General features: G+C 35.7%; 1 protein-coding gene and 1 long non-coding RNA gene across 2 annotated transcripts in view; one reads left to right on the forward strand and one right to left on the reverse strand.

The window, feature by feature from the left end:
* LOC125647891 (atrial natriuretic peptide receptor 1-like) overlaps positions 1–22,277 on the forward strand; it is a 36,618-nt gene that overhangs the window by 9,685 nt on the left and 4,656 nt on the right. Inside the window, exons 3-17 of the mRNA XM_056140652.1 lie at positions 4,011–4,171; positions 4,656–4,796; positions 5,293–5,428; positions 5,872–5,963; positions 6,903–7,044; positions 7,259–7,340; positions 8,540–8,657; positions 10,118–10,186; positions 13,340–13,417; positions 13,509–13,613; positions 14,276–14,347; positions 14,605–14,752; positions 14,937–15,098; positions 15,229–15,397; positions 17,951–18,100. Of these exons, the coding sequence (XP_055996627.1) occupies positions 4,011–4,171; positions 4,656–4,796; positions 5,293–5,428; positions 5,872–5,963; positions 6,903–7,044; positions 7,259–7,340; positions 8,540–8,657; positions 10,118–10,186; positions 13,340–13,417; positions 13,509–13,613; positions 14,276–14,347; positions 14,605–14,752; positions 14,937–15,098; positions 15,229–15,397; positions 17,951–18,100 (1,825 nt within the window). The remainder of the gene's footprint in view (positions 1–4,010; positions 4,172–4,655; positions 4,797–5,292; positions 5,429–5,871; positions 5,964–6,902; positions 7,045–7,258; positions 7,341–8,539; positions 8,658–10,117; positions 10,187–13,339; positions 13,418–13,508; positions 13,614–14,275; positions 14,348–14,604; positions 14,753–14,936; positions 15,099–15,228; positions 15,398–17,950; positions 18,101–22,277) is intronic.
* Positions 20,545–21,589, reverse strand: LOC125647892 (uncharacterized). The gene is made up of 2 exons (XR_007360127.2): positions 21,360–21,589; positions 20,545–21,231 (listed from the first exon to the last, which is right to left on the reverse strand). It is a non-coding gene; the product is annotated as an uncharacterized LOC125647892 (long non-coding RNA).

Genomic DNA, 22,277 nt, shown 5'->3' on the forward strand with positions numbered 1-22,277 from the left:
TCCGGGAGGTCGTGAGTTTGAGCCGCGCTCGTGCCATAGCAGATCTAGAGTCAAACCTAAGACGTAAACAGTTTATAAAAACTCCCATCTACAATGTATAACCACCGATATATTTTTTGCATATGACATAATGTACTCAGCACCAGGATTTTGTTCTTTTCCCACTTCATTTGCCCCATAAGATGACAGATGAATATGAGTTACCGTACCTATACTGGATTCATAAACTTCACAAAACCCTTACAAAGATACATTGTTGAATCCAGTAAATGTTCTACCAAGTCAATATCTTTGCTCCCCATGAAAATATTAACAGCTGTGAAGGACAAACTTCAAACGTACTGTGCAATTACATATGCCGGAAATAGTATACAAATAAATCAAATATGGGTACTAAAAATTCTAAAGAACTTCTAGTAAAAGCAAATGTTTCTCGAATCACATCAAAACGTATGACTTTTCAACACTTTACACGACCATTCCTCAGGATGAATTGAAGACTAGACTTTCTGACCTCATAGACAATTGCTTCTTTAAGAAAAATTAAAAAATCTAATGATCAGTCTTTCAATAAATTACTTTGTTAAAAACCACTATGTTTCTACACACAAGTACTTTGAAGTTGATATCAAAAAGATGCTGGAGTTCCTCATTGACAATATCTTCATAGTATTTGATAATCAGGTCTTTTAGCAGTCTGTTGGGATGCCATTGGGCACGAATGGTGTTCCTTTGTTAGTTGACCTGTTTTGATATTTTTATGAGGAAGAGTTTTTCCTACAGCTTCTACATGAGAAGAAAAAATCTTTCAACACGTGGCCTTCAACTTTCCATTCAGAGATGTCGACAATGTTTAATCTGCTTTAACAATGATCATTTTCATTCGACATATATATTCGATATATCCCAGTGAGCTCGAAATAAAAGACACCACCATTGCCGGTGAAGAGCTGCAAAATTTAGGCCTATGCCCGGTGCTTACGGCTTTTGAGCAGGAATGGATCTCTATCATGACACACCTACTATGACACTGGACCTCGGTTTTTGCGGTTTCATCCGAAGGACCGCCACATTTAGCTGCCTCTTACGACAACCAAGGGGGTACTGAGGACCTATTCTCGGGACCTCAACTTTATGACAAACAGGATGATTTCAACTGATACATTGCTAACTTCCCATATCTATTAGCAATATTCCATTATCACCTGTATATGGTGTTCATGTCATTCAACTGATTCAATACATATTAGTTTGTTCTGCGTTTGGTCTGTCTTTAAATTGAGGCAAGCTACTTATAAACAAGTTTATATTACAGGGGTTTAAACAGTCTCATTTAAAGTCAGCATTTCACAAATCATATTGTCGTTATGACGATCTACATGTAGTTTGCCAATACAACCTGTCATTACGTCAAATGCTGTCTGACGTGTTTAACACCAATTGTTAGTCCGTTCTGCGCCCACTCATGTTTATTGCGGATTGGAGCAATCCGCAATAAACATTAGTGGGCGAAGAACGTTGTTTACCTTGACAGAGTTAACGGCAAATGTGACTGGTCGACAGGGGATGCTTACTCCTCCTTGGCACCTGATCCCACATTTGGTATATTCGAGGGTCCTTGTTTACCCAACTCTTAATTTTGTATTCATTTTAGGAGTTATGAGATTGATCACTGTTCGTTATCTTCACCTTTTCATGAATAAGAGAATTTCGAAAACTTATTGCTCATCTACAGGACACCACCAATCATCTCTCAATATATGATTTGGCTACTGCATAAAATGTAAGAGGAGTTTCTCTATTCAAAAACGTCGTTTTTCAACTCCCATTCCCCCCAGGGTGAAATGGAAAACTCTGAAACCTTATTGCACATCTATAGGACATAATTAATACGCAATTTCCGAGTTGCCCAATAGTTCTTTCCCTTTGTTGAACTCTTACGCACAGTGAGACGCAAAACATACTGTCGTCCACACGCGGTGGGTAAAAATGATTATCGCTGCAATGATATATTGCCTAAACGCTGATTATCAGACAACATGCAACCACCCAAACTGCAGGGACACACAATATTAGTAAGTTTATTAGTTTATTAGATAATAAAATATCTCAAACAGAAATCGATAATCAACATTTTTCTATGATTAAAATATCACTCGCGCAGAAGAGGAAATAAAAAATAATTTTATATTTAATTTAATGGCCTAATTCAATCAAATAGCATTCTTGATATGGTCAGTTTAATGTATACGAACAGCTGATATAAACAGAATTTACACTTTCATTACTTTTATTCGTATTAACATAGCTAGTCTATAGTATATGTATACATCTTGTACCCACCCAAGCGTTCAACAGAACACTGAACTTACCTCTATCACAAAAGAGCTGATATCTCGAAAGTTGCCTATTGCATTCCAAAAGATGATTCGGTTACTGTATAAAATGTGAGAAATTACGGGAACCAGAGTTTTTCTTGTCAAAAAAAAAAAAAATGCCGCAATTTGGTACTCAGGATGAAAATTCCGAAACCTTATTGCACATCTACAGGAAACTACCATATGCTTATTTGACTACTGCCTAAATTGTAAGAGAAATTATTCTGGGAACCAGGTTTTTTATAGAATAAATGTCGTTTAAAACATCCATTTGGCCCCCAGAACGAAAATGAAAATTCCGAAACGTTGTTACACATATACAGAACACCATCAATCATCTTCCAAAAGACAATTTGGATACTGATTAAAATGTACATCAACAATCATATTCAAAAGATAATTTGGCTACTGATTAAAATGTAAGGGGGGTTCTGGGAACGAGAGTTTCCGTAGTTTTAAACCCTTATAATTTCTCCCAGTGTGAAACTGAAAATTCCGAAACCTTATTGCACATGTACAAGAAACCAACAATTATCTTCAAAAGATGATTTGGCTACTGCGTAAATGTAAGAGGAGTTCTGGGAACATAATTTTTGTAGAAAATCGTCACTTTTGACACCAATTTTGTCCCAAGGATTAAAATGATAATTCCAAAACCCTCTTGCACCACTTATTATATTCCAAACGATTGATTGGTTACTGCTTAAGGATGCAGAGGACAGTTTTTTTTGTTTTTCGTGATGTGGGAAGGGGGTATACATCTAAGGTTATGACAGGTTAATGAAACATCATACTACCCTGTTTTCTCAATATTTGTATTTCATATTAGTGTAGTTATTAAATTAGGGCCCTTAATTAAATGTCATCCATACATGCAGGTGTTGCTGCACAAAACATGCCCTGAGCAGGTGCCCCCTTCTTGCTTTGCTTTTCCCTTCATTTAGGCTAAATCAGCACCCCACCCCCACCCCACACACACCACCACCACCACCACCACCACAGTACCAACCGAGAAGCGAGGGGATATAGACGCTGTGCATAATCAAGAACCCTGTCTGACCTTCTTAAAAATCTACCTTTCATATGGGGACATCCACCTTCCCTCTGAGCTACTTACCTTTTCCTGGAGATTTTAGTCTGAATTTCTTCAGCTGCTGACCACGTGTCTTTGTTTCACATTTGCACCAATCTATATACTAGGCATCATGGTGACACCTACATGTTGCATATAATTGTTTTCACTAAGCACTCAGCTACACTTGAAATGTATCCTAAAATTATTCTACACATTTTTACACATGTAATATCACTTCAAATATGGAGTATCTCCAATTTTTAAGAAACTTGACCGGGCCTATAGTAGTATACACTATCAAATAAAAAATGGGCCTATAGTGCGAAATTGTCCCCTGCTACCTAAAATAAAAGAGGGGTTTGAGGAAGAAAACAGTGTGACAGATGGATGGACGGAAAGTGCAGGTATTTGAAAATGCATGAGAATATGAACTGCAACAATTTATGCTGGCATTCAGTATGCACTTCATGCCCTTACGCATTTTCAAAACTGAAAACTATTTCATATTATATGACGTGACAATGTATTCACTGTTTAATGTAATCCAACTCTTTCAGTGTTCGTTATAGCCTGTGACAGTGTCGCTCTCAGAGAACTCATGTTAGTGGCCCATTCCCGTGGGATGACAAATGGAGACTACGTTTTCGTGTATTATGAGGGATTTCGTGGCATTGAGACCGGAGACATTTCCTGGAGGAAAGGGGACAAGAATGACGATGTAAATATCCATGTATATATATGCTGTATTATTTGGACGAAGTCGATAGAATCCGAACATTCATATGATACTTGCGATGTACGACTTGGTATCATTGGAAAAACGAATTAAGACCTTACCAGACCATATATTTTTTTTTATATGTGCGTATCAGGTAAAATAAATATCTTTAAAAAAAAAACAACAACAACAAAGAACAATCAAATAAACAAGGAATAATAAGGAAGAATTTAGTTAACACGGTTAAATGATGTAAATATCTAGAAGGAAAAAATGTATTAGAACACTATAGCGGAATTCAAAAGCAACAAGTTGTAAATTTACTTGTTTTCTATACGATATTTTAACTTCCCTCATCTACATATCAAAATATAATTTGAGGAAAGGTTCCAATTTTTTCTTACAAACGTGTGACCTTGTCGTACCCCCTACGCTTATCTTTATATGAATATGATATCGAACAATACCCGTTTTCTTTCAATAGATTGTGAAGAAAGCTTACGAGTGTATGTTCGTTGTTAAATTGTTTCAACCATCCAGTGCTGAGTTCAAAAAATTTGAAGCAAAGGTGAAGAACCGATCCCTGGAACTGTACAGTTTTGACTACGATGCTAACGGATTTGATGTAAGTGTACACGTAACGGATTTGATGAAAGTGTACACGTAACGGATTTGATGTAAGTGTACACGTAACGGATTTGATGTAAGTATACACGTAACGGATTTGATGAAAGTGTACACGTAACGGATTTGATGTAAGTGTACACGTAACGGATTTGATGTACATGTAAGTGTACACGTAACGGATTTGATGAAAGTGTACACGTAACGGATTTGATGTAAGTGTACACGTAACGGATTTGATGTAAGTGTACACGTAACGGATTTGATGTACATGTAAGTGTACACGTAACGGATTTGATGGAAGTGTACACGTAACGGTACTCTGAATGAATCACAAGTCATTGAGCAATGTTGTTTTAAGGCGATTGTGTAGGGTACATCAGGTCTTCCGGCGTATTGTTCCATCACTAGTACTTCACTTCAGCATATTTGGTTTTAAATCCTCTCCGTCTTATACTTTATATATTTGTTACAGTAACAAACTCATTTTATCTCAGGTAAATCCATATGTCACCGCCTTCTACGATGCATTCAGTATTTATGGACAAGCACTGAAAGAGACATTACAAGCCGGTCAGGACTATAGGAACGGTCAGGAGATCAACAAAAGAATATGGAACAGAACTTTTCATGGTCTGTCCAATTTTCTAGAAAGAATATGTATATGATTACCACAGTTGTACATGTACTTATAATCAAATTAGACTCATCCTTGTAGAATTTCGTTAAGCCTTTCCCTTTAAAATGAATCCAAGAATATTTAGATATTCAATATGCTTGTGAAATGAATTCGGCATCTATATTTGTTACGAAGAATGACAACAATAAACTATTTGCCTATATTTTACTTGGTCTATGGTAAAGGCTGAACATTTCAAGTAAATTCCTCTCAATTTTCTTAAAGATTATAAACTGCACCATCCAACTTTTATCAATAAGCAATTAAAATTGAGAAATTCACAAACCCTAACTATTTCAACTTCATATCAAAGTTGCTTATTTGAAGTGTTGAGTTGAACATGTACGTGGTATTTTTTTCTCATTATTATAAACCACCATAATCTTTCCTGATACAGGAGTTAGTGGTGAGATTTATATCAATGCTAATGGTGATAGAGAAATGGATATGATATTAACGGATATGGAACCGGAAACGGGGAAATTCCAGGTAAGGCATTCACTATGTTGTACATTATTATTTTTTCACTGCAATGTACAGAAGCAATTACAATTTACAGCATTGTATTGTGGGTAGTATTACAATTTACAGCATTGTATTGTGGGTAGTGTTACAATTTACAGCATTGTATTGTGGGTAGTATTATAATTTACAGTACTGTATTGTGGGTAGTATTACAATTTACAGCATTGCATTGTGGATAGTATTATAATTTACAGTACTGTATTGTGGGTAGTATTACAATTTACAGCATTGCATTGTGGATAGTATTACAATTTACAGCTTTGTATTTTAGGTAGTGTTACAATTGAATTTACCGCATTGTATTGCAGGTAGTGTTACAATTGAATTTACCGCATTGTATTGTAGGTAGTGTTACAATTAAATTTACAGCATTGTATTGTAGGTAGTATTAGAATTTACAGCATTGTATTGTAGGCAGTGTTACAATTTACAGCATTGTATTGTGGGTAGTATTACAATTTACAGTATTGTATTGTGGGTAGTATGCAATTTACAGCATTGTATTGTGGGTAGTATTACAATTTACAGCATTGTATTGTAGGTAGTGTTACAATTTACAGCATTGTATTGTGGGTAGTATTACAATTTACAGCATTGTATTGTGGGTAGTATTACAATTTACAGCATTGTATTATGGGTAGTATTACAATTTACAGTACTGTATTGTGGGTAGTGTTACAATTTACAGTACTGTATTGTGGGTAGTGTTACAATTGAATTTACAGCATTGTATTGTAGGTAGTGTTATAATTGAATTTACAGCATTGTATTGTGGGTAGTATTAGAATATACAGCAATGTATTGTGGGTAGTATTAGAATTTACAGCATTGTATTGTAGGTAGTATTATAATTTACAGCATTGTATTGTAGGTAGTATTAGAATTTACAGCATTGTATTGTAGGTAGTAGGCCACTTCTACGGGTGGAAAGGAAAATTCGAATTTGACTCCAATGTCTCTATTCACTGGCCAAACAATAATGGGCCACCGGCAAATCGTCCGCGATGTGGCTTCACTGGCGACTCACCCGTGTGTCAAATCAAAGGTAAGGTGTATTGGAAATTGTATGTTTGTTTCTTACATCCTACTGGTATTTCTCATGCTTTTGAATGCATGGTCATATGCTAAGTGTGATATACCAATACCAATCTAATCTAATGTTATTGGAGTTTTATATATCATTTAAACCTAATAATCTTCAACTACATAACGGACACACACCCTCAGCTTATTTCAAAATACATGTATATGAATTTCAGAATTCCCTTTGATTGGTATTATATCTATCGTGTTTGCGGGTATGATTTTAATCCTGGGAGTATCCGTAGTCATTGGATACAGGTGAGAAGTGAACTCTTACATGTATCTATATATGATGAAATTGGAGTAGTTTCAAGAGTGGAATGAACCGTATTCATTAAGCAATATAATGTCCTATGGTTTCATTGAATAATGAAATAAGAAAGTAATTGAATAAGATATTTTTGAAAGCACCTCTTCCCCAGTGTTTTTAACCACCTGAATTCGTTTTTAGTGTAGTACATTGTAGTATATAGGGACCTTTCTCCATTGTCATCGCCTCACTCGGCAACACTAATAATTGACAAGCAATTACACGCGTTTCAACATGTACAAAAATGTATAATGGGCGATTTACCAGAGAAACGGAGAGCGCAGTAAACAGTACAAATCTCTGTTTTACTTGGATTTTCAGTAGGGCGTGACTTTCCTGACGCTACGTACTTACTGCCTGTCAAATGGTGACCTACATTCTCATTGGTTGCGAGATTAGCTCATCAATATTCACAACATTACACAAGTAGAAAGTACTGACTCATTGAAAACTTTTTTCTATGGTTGATAAAACGCTCTAGGTGTTTACATGCCGTATTTACATGTACGTAGTAAATAAAGTATTTGTTATCTTTGTAGATATGCTTTCCAGAGCAAAGGCATTTCGTTATTTAGATGTATTTATTTCTTTTCGATATTTTTCTGTGCGGAAGTGAAATGGGTGTATCATAAATACCTGTAGTATATTTAAAAGCGAATACATGTACAACACTTTGTAAAAAAAAAAAAAAAAAAGTTACAACCAATTTGTTCTATTTTATAATATTAATGCAATTTGTATAATGACTTTTTAGGGGGCCACAGGGGGAAAAACCCAACCATATTACCTGTACACTCTCGTGTATATACTTACTTAAATTTGTCTTATTATCATACCTTTTATGAGTTTTCTCAGACATGTAAATTATCAAAGACGGGAACCTGTAAGTCAATTAGTTGAAGTTTAAAGTATCTAGGACCAGGAGTGGGAGGGATAACAGACGGATGAACGGACGGGCAGGGTGGGAACGCCCACATCACGGACATTGACTGGCGTATAAGATCAATCAGTGACTGTAACTTCATAGAATCATTGTGTATTGAAGTTTTGTTTGATCACGGCCATGGGCGGCTGACTGTTGCCTAATGACCCTTTGCATAGATGAATTTATAGGTTTTTATGTTTTCAATCATGTACATATTGATAGGAGAATGAAAAATGAGTCTGAAATCCACAGTAACTGGTGGCGGATTCCTTGGGTGGATCTTACCTGGATTTCTTGTGGCAAAAGCAAAACTTCTAGCATAGGACTCTCCGTGGCTAAGGTTGTCAGTTCTATTATTGGTTGTGTTTTTGTGAATGTTTTAACTACATATATGTGTGTTATCGTCCTTAATTTAAGGTAGCTCATTACGCTAAAATTTTATTTAATGACTCGTTAAAACACCTCTTATGAGGTATGATTTCACCATCAAAAGAGTGATACAAGCTCTTGCGTATTTTATATGATTTTTTTTTGTGATTTTATCCCGGAATGATAAAAAAAAGTTGCAATGTTTGCAAATAACACACCCTAGTGTCCAAATTTTGCTGTGATTTGATGTATAATATGAATATCTACGAAAACATGCCTGAATGACTCAGATAAACGGTCAATTTTTATAAATGAAAAAATATTTATGAAAATTTAAAACGTTATTTGTTAATAATTTTTAGATTTACGGATAAAATCTTCCAAAAAAAACCCACCCCAAAACAAAAAAATTTAAAAAAAAACAACAAAAAAACAAAAAAAACCACACACCCCTCAAAAAACCCCCAAAACATTACGGATAAAATCTTCAAAAAAAAAAACAACCAACAAAACACCCCCCCCCCCCAAAAAACAACAACCAAAAAACCCCTTGTCTATTAGATAAAGGATATATCAGAGAAATATATTTCAAACATAAATTGAAATGAAATGGTCAAAATTCAGAAATATTACGATTTTTCAAATTTGAACCAAACCCGATCGAAGTTATATAAAAGTAGTCATAGAGAACATTGTAATCAGAAAACTACATTCCCTTGCTGTAAAATGGTTTACAAATCAAATGAATTTATAAAGGAAATTAATCTATTGATGAAAAATGCGTACAATTAGCAAAAATATGATTATTTCAGTGTTTTCTATCAATTTTGATCGGGATCGGTACTTTTTTCTCTCATTTTCATAATATATATATCTGAAATTTGGTCGTTTCGTTTCAATTTCTTTTTAAAATATGTTTCTTCTATATATATCGCTTTTCTAATTGACATGCTTTTCGAAGATTTTATCCGTAGATTTAAAAAATATTAACAAATAACGTTTTAAATTTTCATAAATATTTTTTCATTTAAAAAAAATTGACTGTTTATCTGAGTCGTTCAGGCATGTTTTCGTAGATATTCATATTATACATCAGATTATGGTGAAATTTGGACTCTAGAATCTCTTATTGGCAAAAAACCAACCTTTTTTATCATTCCGAGAAAAATCACAAAAAATTCATAAAAAATAATTGAAAGCTTGTATCACTCTTTCGATGGTGAAATCATACTTCATAAAAGATGTTTTAACGAGCCATTAAATAAAATTTTGATGTAATGAGTTACCTTAACATATACTGACAGGTTTTACTGCAAGAAAAGAGCGAAAAAGAAGTAAAACGTCAATGATAAATTTCAATTTTCTTTCGATGGAATGAACAAGCGATAAAGTTTTAGTTAGACATATCATTTTTATTTTTATATATTTCAGTTGAAATCAATGTGTGATGAGGAATTGACCACACTCGAATTCAAAAGGAATGTGTTGGCTACATATAAGGTTTGTGATGTAAAAATGTTTGCATTAAATGTAAATGAACATACATTTAACATTACAATCAATCCGAAAGCTGCAGATCTGGGAAAGCCCAGAGAGCTGCAGATCCACTCCTTGTAAAACCCTTCGATTTACGGTGCAGAGAAAATGGCTACGTCAACAAACAAAACCATTTTTCGGGTTGTATGAGACTTTAATGAAGGTTTGAAGGTATGTTTGGACACAAGTATAGTAGGGAAATGTGTTAGGATTTTTTATATTAAATTTCTGAGACGGTGATGCAAGAATACAGCGATATAAATCGTCAACCATGTTCAGTTTTTGTCTGAAAAAATAACCTGTAATACAGGACTTTCGAGATACGGATCCACTCTGACATTTATCACACGTTGAACGTGCTTTGTAGGGCATGTCACTTCCGGATTACAATAACAACTAAGTAAACAAGCATGGAGTACTTCAACTGCTATCACATTCCTGCATTAAAATATGCTATCTTTCAAAGATAGGAACCACTACAACAGCATTTGATTGAAGTATGCGAGTTGGCGAGGGAAATAAATCTAGGGAATATCTTGAGGATGTCGGCAAAACTTCACGCCTTGCATACAAGGATACGCGTCTTAATGTGCCTTTTCCCTTCCATCTAATTTTCACTCAGGTACTATGCAGCAATACTGATTTGGATCGTCATCGTAGGACTGTGCATAACTATTTACGGACTGTCTGCTAGCGAAACACCATTTCTTTGCCCTACAATTGGTTACTATCACGTGTCCGTGGTGTATAAACGTCAATTCTAATCGGTCGTTCCGGCACATTCCAAAGTTCCGTATTGCCGAAACGTTTGTGAAATTTAACAAGAGTACCGCAAACACTACAACAGAAAACAGAACTGTGCACTGATAGCATACACATTTCGAATAGAAAAGCCTTAAAGACCCCCCCCCCCCCAAAACACCGTACGGTTGCTCCACGGATGACTGAATGTGGGCGGAGCTTATCCATGGTCAATGTTATTTACCTGGAATTTACCTGGCCAAGAGATCGGTTGTTGTGTATATTTTTATGATATACACAGGAAATTTCTCAGGTTATTACAAATTATGCTTAGTGTCTTGATTTGTGCAAAAAAAAAATAAATTCAAATTTCTACCTACATGCATACCGCATTTCTATTTCCCGTAAACCTTCAAACTTGGTCATATTTATGTATTGCAAATGACAGGTTTAGCCCATTTCTAAACCTTTGCTTTTTAAAACTTCTAATTAAATTGTTATATATCGTATATAAATAATTTCCGAAATATAATATTACCCGGCGTTTCCAGGCACTTCCTGGTGTCCTGGGAGTTCGCGGTGTCGTGGGTGTAGTAGGTAAAATATCCATGTTTCGAGAGAATGAATAAATCCAAGTAGATCTGTGTACATATACAACCAAATGAAGAATGGTCAAGATACCCCTCAATATGGGCCGTCTGTAGGGTTTCTGTAGCTGTAGTGTTTGCGTAATGGTGGTATCCCAAACAGAAGCTGACACGAAGTCCCCCCCCCCTTCCTCTCTCTCTCTCTTTAGGGTTTCTGTGGACGTAGTGTTTGTGTAACGATGGCATCCCAAACAGAAGCTGACACGAAGTGTACATCCCCTCCCCTCTCTCTCTTTAGGGTTTCTGTGGACGTAGTGTTTGTGTAACGATGGTATCCCAAACAGAAGCTGACACATAGCTAGTCTACCCCCCCCCCCCTTTCTCTCTCTCTCCCTTACTCTCAATCATTGACTAAATGGGTAATTATTGTCATACGTATGCAACACTATTGCCATGCCATATTATTTCATATATATTATTGCTACAGTTTTACACATTTCTCTCTCTCTCTTTATAAACATAAAACCCTGATAAATTATAAATAGCTCAATAACTCTCTCTCTCTCTCTTTATCTTTATAAATATAAAACCATGATAAATTATAAATCTCAATAACTCTCTCTCTCTCTTTCTCTCTCTCTCTCTCTCTCTCTAAATATAAAGCCGTGATAAATTATAAATAGAAATATCTCTAACTCTCTCTCTCCCCCCCCCTCTCTCTCTCTAAATATAAACTTAAAGCCGTGATAAATTATAAATAGAAATATCTCAATAACTTATTTATGCTTTTTTACTGTTGTTTGATTTCTGATTGTGTAATTTATAATCCATGTGGTATCTCAAACAGAAGCATTTTTTAAACTACTGTAACAGTTTTACGCATGGGCAATATAACCATTATACTGTTGATGTGCTGCGCCAATAAAGAATTGTTCATGTTTTTATAGATATAAAGCCATAATAAATCATTAATAGAAAGTATTCCAATAACTTATGTTTGGGTTTTTTTATTATTATTGTTTGATTTCCGATTGTTTAATCTATAATACATGTATAAAGATGGAGAGAGAAAATACGATGATAAATTGCATTGTATAGGGGAAGTTAGAAATTAAAATATTCTAGGTGCGAGTCAATGCTATCAAAACTCGGGTATACTGGGGCTTTCCTCGAGATCTGAAGACTGCCGGTCATCATTAGCCATGATTGTTATCAAAACATCTTTCTCAGGTAGCTGTAGACCACGGTCTCTGCAAACGTCAATCAACCTAAGCTCTATTGTTAAAAGTTTGATTGACCAGCGGCTTATCATTGATCGCGACACAGGTAAAATTTGGGGGCGTTAACTTAAAGTTGGGTCTTTAAAGTAGGTCAAGGTATACTAATATATCTGTGAACTGATTATGTATTTCTCTGAGAAAGAGGTTGTGACAAAATGTCAGTGGAAAATCTTTATAGCCCAGAAAACTATTTGATATACTTTTAGCACTAAATAGGTCATGGTGCAGCATTCAAATTGAAATTTAATACATGTATGATTCTCAACAACAAATTATATAACATATATTACCGATAAATCATGTCTTGATATCATAATTGTCAATAGTAAGTAATATCGTAATATAACTGTCTTGTTGGCCTAGTTTTGTTAAATTTTGGTCAACTTCCATTCATGAATATGGTAGATTGATCACAAAAATATCTAAGTTATTATTATATCTAAGAGAAACACATGCACCATCGGGTATGAAATGTAATTATGAAAAGTAAATCTTTTTTTTTTCAACAGGGGGCTAAGGTGTTTCTATTCAAGTTGAATCGAGACGTGTTGCCTACCACGAGAGAATTCCTTTTAGATTTATTACAGGTGAGAGGGTTTTTGATGACGCAGTGTCTTCAAAATATTTTTATCAAGTTATAAAAAAAAATTAGTCTATTTGACAAAATGCTTGTTTCAGCTGAGAAACATACATTGTGAGAACTTGACAAAGTTCATTGGCTTGACTGATGGTCCATCAGGTCTCTACGCCATGAATGAATACTGTACCCGTGGTGATCTAAGAGTAAGTTATTCTCATTATAATATAAAACCTCTATAATGGTATTTCTTTCTGTGATATATAATCGGTAAGAGCAAATTTGGAAAATGATTAATTGGTTGAGGTTTTATGCCGTTTTGGCAACATTTCAGCCATTTTACGGCGGTCAACTAATTGAAATGTGTTTGGTTGTGAGTGTTTGGGTTTCCCTGACGGCCCCCTGTGAGCCTACTCTTTTTCGAACATCAGGGAAACGAATTTTTGCGTGCCAAGGGGATTGTTATCCCACCTTTTAACGTCTTATCCGACGGACATAAAAGTTAAAAGCACATTTAAAAATCATTTTGTGTATATAAACAGTTGACTTGTATTATAAAAGTTTTCAAATTTTTCTGTGAAAGTCACATTCTTGTAAATATTGTATAATATAATGATTGTCGATATTTGTAAAAAGTTCTTTTATTGATTGCACATTATCAGAAAGTCTATTTCGTATGGCAGTAAAATCACTAAAAGAATGTGATGTATAGTTAACAAGGTATGCATTCTGGCTGTTTAGTAAGTAAGAATGAGTTAATTTTGAATGTCCGATGCGTAGTCTTTTAAAGTGTACAATATCATCTTGAAGCGCATTTTTTGCCGCTTTGTCTGCTGCAAATTTGTAAAACATGTACATATTTTGATAGGATATTCTTAGCAATGAATCGTTTAAACTGAACTGGGATTTCCGGGCCTCTTTAACCCATGACGTCATTCAGGTATATGTTTCCTTTTTTCTCTGGCTCAAGATTATCCATCGAAATGATTAACATGAATGACGTAATCATAATTGAAATCCTATATACTGTAATTTGTATTGGAAGAAATTGATTCTCTAGTAAATACTTTTCAAGTCTTCTTAAAAAAAAATATCGAGGAATAGTTACAAAAACAGTCCAAAAAAAAAAAAAAAAAGCTTTAATGATATCAAAGAAATATATGATGTTATATATGTGCAGTATCTTCAAATCTACAGGCAATGGTCTATATCCATGGTTCCAACTTAAAATATCACGGCCATCTAAATAGTATGAACTGTGTCATCGACAGTCGTTTTGTATTGAAAGTTACTGAGTTCGGAATACAATCTCTGCGGGATTTCAATATAAATCTTACCGGAAAAGGTATGGAAATATATGTTTTACAATCCACTTTGGGTTTATTATCCGGAGGGATCCGTATCATGTATTTTACCTCTCTCTATACGAACAAATTAACTGTGATTATATGCAATATTTTTATTGTTTAAATTCTTGTTCTGTCTTGACTAGGAAATTGTTATTAAAACTTCCTGTGGTATATATACAGAATCTCTCTGGATGGCTCCCGAGTTGTTGCGTACTCCGACAACCAAGAGAAATGTTATAGAAATGCAGAATGCTGACATCTACAGCTTTGGAATTATTCTATACGAAATATTGTCACGTAAGGAACCGTTCGAGGACGACACAGATGTTCTATTCTTTGAAGGTATGCAAAGACAAATTTTATATGCAGCGTTATATACCATGATTGTTAAAAAGATATAATTCTAAACCGTTTTGATATTTACTTCCTTTGAACGTGTATATGACTTCACTAGTTTTACCTAATATTTCAGAGATAATAAGAAAACTGAAGGAGTTTAATGGAACGCCATTTCGCCCACGGTTAGAAGTTGCGGGTTTGGACTTAGGCATGGTGAATGTGATGAAGCTTTGCTGGGATGAAAGTCCCAAAAATAGACCAACCTTTTCTGCCATCAAAATGGAATCTACAAAATTGGGCTGGTAATGCTAACTAATTGGGAAATGTTACTTTAGTTTGTACTTATTCTTGAAATTTTTTTTAATGAATCATTGCTAACCTACATATTGATCTTTTAATGGGTTAACGTCAAAATGTTTATAGCGGGGGAAATCAGTTATCTACATCGAAGGTAGAATGGGCTATATTTTCTATTGAAGAGCCGAAGTACAAAAAGCGTACTAATTGGAGATATCCTTGTGCTCATTACGTACAAATTGTATTCAAAGTTTCCTTTGTTTAAATCATCAATTAATGTCATTCATAGTCTTTCTTAATTTTTCCATAATTTAAGTGAACGATATCATAATGCTCTCTGATTTTTAAGGAGGTATGCTACACCAGAGAAATTTGATGTAGATGAAAAGTGGAGGATATGTACAACAATATTTTGAAGTTGAAAATTTTCAAATTTACATCATTTGATCAAAAAATACAGTTTTAGTAGAAGATAGTCTGGAAAAAAATTTAAAACCCATGCTGGACTTGAACCTGTCTTGAACACCAATCGGTATGCTAACCTACTGAGCTACTCGGCCAGGTATTTAAATTGAAAAGGAAAAGTCAAATATTGCTGATACTGATTTTTTCCTCCATGTTTTTAAAGAAAGTCAGCCATTATGAGATGTAGAGTACCTCCTTAAATAACTGATCACCTTTTGTACGACGCTTGTCTGTCTGTAAACTTTTCATCTTCTACAAACCACTGGATCTATCAATTACAATCAAACTTGGCACAAATCATCCATGGCTAAAGGGAATTCAAGTTTTTTGAAATCATGGCCCCCGTGGGTAGGGTGGGACCATAATACGAGATCACTGTTTTGACATGCAAACATCCCCAGGGAGTACAGATCTAAGTTTATCCAGGAGTAGGATGGGGCCACAATAGGGGATCAAAGTTTTACATCGGAATATATAGGGAAATATATTCCCACCTCTGGTATATCCAGGGGCCCGTGTTTGCCCAACTCTCTATTTTGTATTGCCTATAGGAGTTATGAGATTGATCACTGTTCGTTATTTTCACATTTCACATAGATGATATATATATTGCCACGACAGTATTGAAAAATTTAAACATGTAATATTCGCGGTTTATTATTATTTTTTCACGATGTTTGCAATTATGGTAACGTTAAAAACTTCATTAGAATATATTTTGCATGGAAATCATTAAAAACTGATCAAAGAAAAATACAATAAGAAGTTTATGTTCTGATTAGATTTGTTAACAGACTAGCATTTTGTCCTGACGTTTGTGACTGCTGTTTGTGCACACTCTTCTATGTTACCGCCGCGGTGGTCTAGAGGTAGAGTGTTCGCCCCGCATGCGGAAAGTCGGAGTTCGAATCCCGGTAACTATAGAATTATGTCGTTAAAACAGGTAGTGACAGTTCCATCGCCAAACGCTCGACATCAGGTGTGAATGTAATGGGTCCTCGGATATGACCTTTAAAACGGATGTCCCATATCACAGAAGGTGTGACACGCTAAAGAACCCTCACTGCTCGATGGCTGTTAGTGCCGAGCATAGGCCAAAATTTGAAGCTCTTCACCGGTCTAGGTGACGTCTCCATATGAGTGATACATTCTCGAGAGAGACGTTAAACAAGATACAATCACCTAGAAGGAAAACTTCGTAGGCATGATACAGACCAAACTATTGGGACTAGGACCGTCAAACTTGCTACATATACGCTTCATGCCAAGTGGAGGACGTGTAGGCAGGATACAAACCGTAAGCTCCAGAATTTTACAACGTGGTATATTTAATCAATGAGAGGAAGATCCTTATTGTTTCTCAATGATCAGCATGAGAGGAAGATGCATATTGTATTTCAAGGTCAAGGTCGTTATATCAGTTAATATGAAAACCTCGTATGCAGAAAACACCGAACTATTGGGGTTATGACCGTCAACCTTGGTGCACATACTCCTTATGCCAAGTGGAGGACGGAGTTTGTTCTTCAAGGTCAGAGGTGAAAAGTCTAGGTCGTAGTATCACTTAGTAAGAAAACGTATCTTATAGGCAGGATACAGACTGAACCGTTGGGGCTAGGACCATTAAACATGGTACACTTACACCTTATGTCAGGTGGCGGATTCCTATTGTTTCTCAAGGTCAAAAGTCAAGGTCGTAGTACCACTTGATAATGAAACCTTGATTCTGTTATGGATACATTGCCCTGAATTTCTCTCGGAGGAATATATGTTTAGTTTGCACTTCAGCTGTAATGGTGCACCATGACCTACGTAAGAGGTAAAAGTAGGTCAAACAGTTTTCCAGATATTTTTACTATAATGAATACAGGTACTTCCCTGAAATTTTGTCACATTCTCCCTCTCAAAGAAATTTACGTTATCAATTCACATTTGAACTTAATTGGTGTACCGTGACCTACATCAAATATATGTATGGACTTTTTCTCATCATGGAGACAGATATTGCACTGATGGCGTATGTTGCACCGTTTGCGGTACTGTTGTTAGTGGATATAAACATTGATTTCCGGTTTTTATGGTTTCAATTAAAGGGATAGAACAGGTGATAAGTTCTTGGATAATCTTCTCTCTCGGATGGAAGAATATGCTAATAATCTCGAAGACCTGGTAGATGAGAGAACGCAAGCATTTTTAGAAGAGAAACGGATATCAGAGGAACTGCTTTACCAAGTCCTTCCAAGGTAAGATGTTCACCAGCAAACTACTTGAGATACATTTCATCTATCTTCCTACATCTCATCTATCTTCCTACATCTCATCTATCTTCCTACATCTCATCTATCTTCATACATCTGATCTATCTTCATACCTCTCATCTATCTTCATACATCTCATCTATCTTCCTACATCTGATCTATCTCCCTACATCTGATCTATCTTCCTACATCTCATCTATCTTCCTACATCTGATCTATCTTCATACACCTGATCTATCTTCCTACATCTGATCTATCTTCATACACCTGATCTATCTTCCTACATCTGATCTATCTTCATACACCTGATCTATCTTCATACCACTCATCTATCGTCCTACATCTCATATATCTTCATACATCTGATCTATCTTCCTACATCTCATCTATCTTCCTACATCTCATCTATCTTCATACATCTGATCTATCTTCCTACATCTCATCTATCTTCATACATCTGATCTATCTTCATACCTCTCATCTATCTTCATACATCTGATCTATCTTCATACCTCTCATCTATCTTCATACATCTGATCTATCTTCATACATCTGATCTATCTTCATACACCTCATCTATCTTCCTACATCTCATCTATCTTCCTAGATACTCGTGTGATGCCTATGACAAAACGACATTCACAGAATCAAACTCAAGATTATGTTCCGTAGAAAATGTGCGCTTTAGCGTTTTCGATTTCAATTAATAAATATCAGACAAATAAATACGATTTAGATTTTTGTTTAAAGAACTGTTATTCTGCATTTTATTTTAAGTATAATTCAAGTCATAATATTGCTTGTTATATTGTCCCTGAATGTTTTCATCGAGATTATTACTATATAAACATACTAACATTAAAAAATCTGCTAATGTCGGAATTATTAGAAGAATTGAAGATTCTTGAAATTGACAGTTTAATGGGCTTGCATACAAGGGCTCTATGGTGCCTTACCATTCTTGGAAACAAGAATATCATAAAGATGATGCAATATTCTATAATATTTCTTATAGGCCTAGTAACTATTTGTATATAGTTACAGTTTGTCGTAAATAGCATAGGCTCCTGGGTCAAGGCTATTGCACTATAACCTATATGTAAACGATGGAGGAAATTCAAACCACGAATAAATACTTCTCTCTGATCTATGGTGTCTCTTTATACATTTTTTTCATGTTCCAGGAAGCTGAAATACACGTGTCATTATCACAGAACACTAATTTATCTACGTTTTAAAAAATGTCTTATCCCACTGATTCATAATATTGTGGTAATGGGGAGAGGAGAAAATCTGTATAGCCCTCCTAAAGTTGTCTTCACCCTCGAAGACACACACAACCCAGGTTCTTTTTGCCCCTGGCAGGACAACCTGCAAATTCAGGGGTGGTCAACGGCACCAAATGTAGTATATATAGGAGAGAGGAGAATTTTTTTGGCTAGACCGGGAATCGAACCCGGGACCCCTGCATTACTAGTCAGGTGCTCTAACCACTGAGCTATCCAGGCCGATATCCACGGTCCGTATAGCCCTAATTAGTACAATATATTATTATACCCCCGCAACAAGTTGTGGGGGGGGGGGGGTATACTGGAATCGGGTTGTCCGTCTGTCTGTCCGTCCGTCTGTAGACGCAATGGTTTCCGGGCTCTAAAGCATTATCCTTTCCACCTAGAGTCACCATATCATATATATGGACTACCCATGGAATGAAGATGTTCCCTATCGATTTTGGGGTCAAAAGGTCAAAGGTCAAGCGCACCGGACATCGAAGTAGCAATATGGTTTCCGGGCTCTAAAGCGTTATCCTTTCCACCTACAGTCACCATATCATACATATGGACTACCCATGGGATGAAGATGTTCCCTATCGATTTTGGGGTCAAAAGGTCAAGCGCACTGGACATCGAAGTAGCAATATGGTTTCCGGGCTCTAAAGCGTTATCATTTCCACCTACAGTCACCATATCATACATATGAACTACCCATGGGATGAAGATATTCCCTATCGATTTTGGGGTCAAAGGTCACGCGCACTGGACATCGAAGTAGCAATATGGTTTCCATTTAAATTCTTTAACGGCTTTTTTCATCGCATGGAGATGCTGTGTTCCTAGATACCTTTTAGATCATAATACTGAAGTTTTACCGATTACCAACACCCTTTGGGAGATTGGGGTAAGCGGGGGGTATTCTTAGTGAGCATTGCTCACAGTACCTCTTGTGTTTATATGTTTTTATGTTATATTGTTTTTCAATTTTTTGGGGTAGTTTTCTTAAGGGGTGGGGTGTTATAAATGTAATACATGTCAGTAATGCTAAACTGTGGCAGTTATTTATCTTGGTTAACGAAACATAAAAAACGTTGGCCTTTGTAATGAAGTTCTTTTGGATTTTGTGTAGGAGTAGAGAAAATGATAAATCGTAGAATAAATAAAAAGAAAATTTATTTAGCAATAAGATAAGAAATATAGAGATGTTTGAAAAACAAAGAAATCACACTTTCACATTCACACACCCATACTCTCTCTGTGTGAAAGAAATATAAATTGGTATAATAAACCTGGCAATATTGACAATCAATATAACGTATAACTGTCAAGACAATTCAATAGTTAATACAACAAGTATGTCGTTCCAGGCTGAAAATATAACTGGTAATAAATGTATTACATAATGGTTCGAATAGTCGCTAATTCCGCTAACTACAGAAAAGGTTAAACAGTAGTAAATTACGTTTTGTACAAATTTCTCAAATTCCTTTTTGATAAAATGTTAGTTTACTGAAACACAATATGAAAGTTTGGCTACTCAGCACAATTCAATTTAACGCCACGTCACACTTGGCACAACCAGGCCTCCATACAGCTCGAACAACCCCTCCGCTTCCAGTCCCGGACTCGCAGGTCTCTCACTGAACAACGATACTGGGTATAACGCCGATTTCGAACCAATGGCAACACTAGGCTCACAAAATAATTGCCGAGTCCACCACGTGGAACACCCATGTACGTACAGCACTGTCTCACGTGTTCTGATTCCCACGCCGAGCACCTACTGAAACGCTGAGAGTACTGCCTGATATGGCCCAGATAGCTTCTTAAATCCCCTCTGCACTGAAATAGCAATAACTTAACCTAAAACCTATACACAAAGTGACTTGGGTAACAACAAAATTGAAAACACAATACACGAGAAAATTAACCCGAAACCTCGCAAATATTTTCACACAAAAATAGCTTACCGGCTGGAGAAAACCTATGCCCACACAGTAAAATGTTTGTCTCTCTGGCTACCCATTACCCAGACTAACTTCTGGAATTCGCCAAGAAAAGACCCCTGCTGGACAGCATGAAAACGTGGCCGCACGCTTGACAAACAGCCGCTACCTGACTGACCAAACCGGTATGCTAAAAATAGCCTTATCGACCAACACTCACACTATGGAAACACCTTACAAGCATAAACAACTATTTACAGACAACACCACCAAAAAAAAACTAACAAAATGAAAATTAACTTCATCACAGCCTTATATTTAAATATAACACGCCAGTCTATTATTGGAAACCGGTGTTTTCCATTTAGATTTCTGAGTCGGCCGTTTCGTCAGCAAATGCACTATACCTCTTTAAATTTACATTATATGTTTGCATTTTACATTTTTCATAAACCTGCAATTTAAAAAAAAAAACATATGTGCTAGGCAAAACCTTAAGATATAAGTAATCAAAAATTTTGACGTAAGTCTATCCTTAGTTTATGGTCGTGAGGCCTGGTGTTGTCCGACGTAGTATGTTAACATTTGAATATTTTTGACTTATTCTCCATTTTACTGGGTTGCATAATGAGTTGGCATATAGCATTATTGTGGTAAAAGGAAATATGAATTATGAATTTCGTTTCTCTGCGGATGTTTGGTTTTCAGGGTTAGTTACTCGAACAGACAAACTGTGCATGTAGTCATGACAATGCATTCATTCTAAAGCCGTTCTTTACATATTGATTTTAATGACATATTACTCCGTTCACCTGATCAAGATATAGGGCTCACTGTGGCTGTAACTGGTCAAAGGGGGGCTGCTTACTCTTACTAGGCATTTGATCTCACCTGTGGTATGTCCACGGGTTCATTTTTGCACGTCTCTTAATTTTGTAATGT

This window comes from Ostrea edulis, chromosome 6 (genome assembly GCF_947568905.1).
Source record: "Ostrea edulis chromosome 6, xbOstEdul1.1, whole genome shotgun sequence".
Lineage (NCBI taxonomy): Eukaryota > Metazoa > Mollusca > Bivalvia > Ostreida > Ostreidae > Ostrea > Ostrea edulis.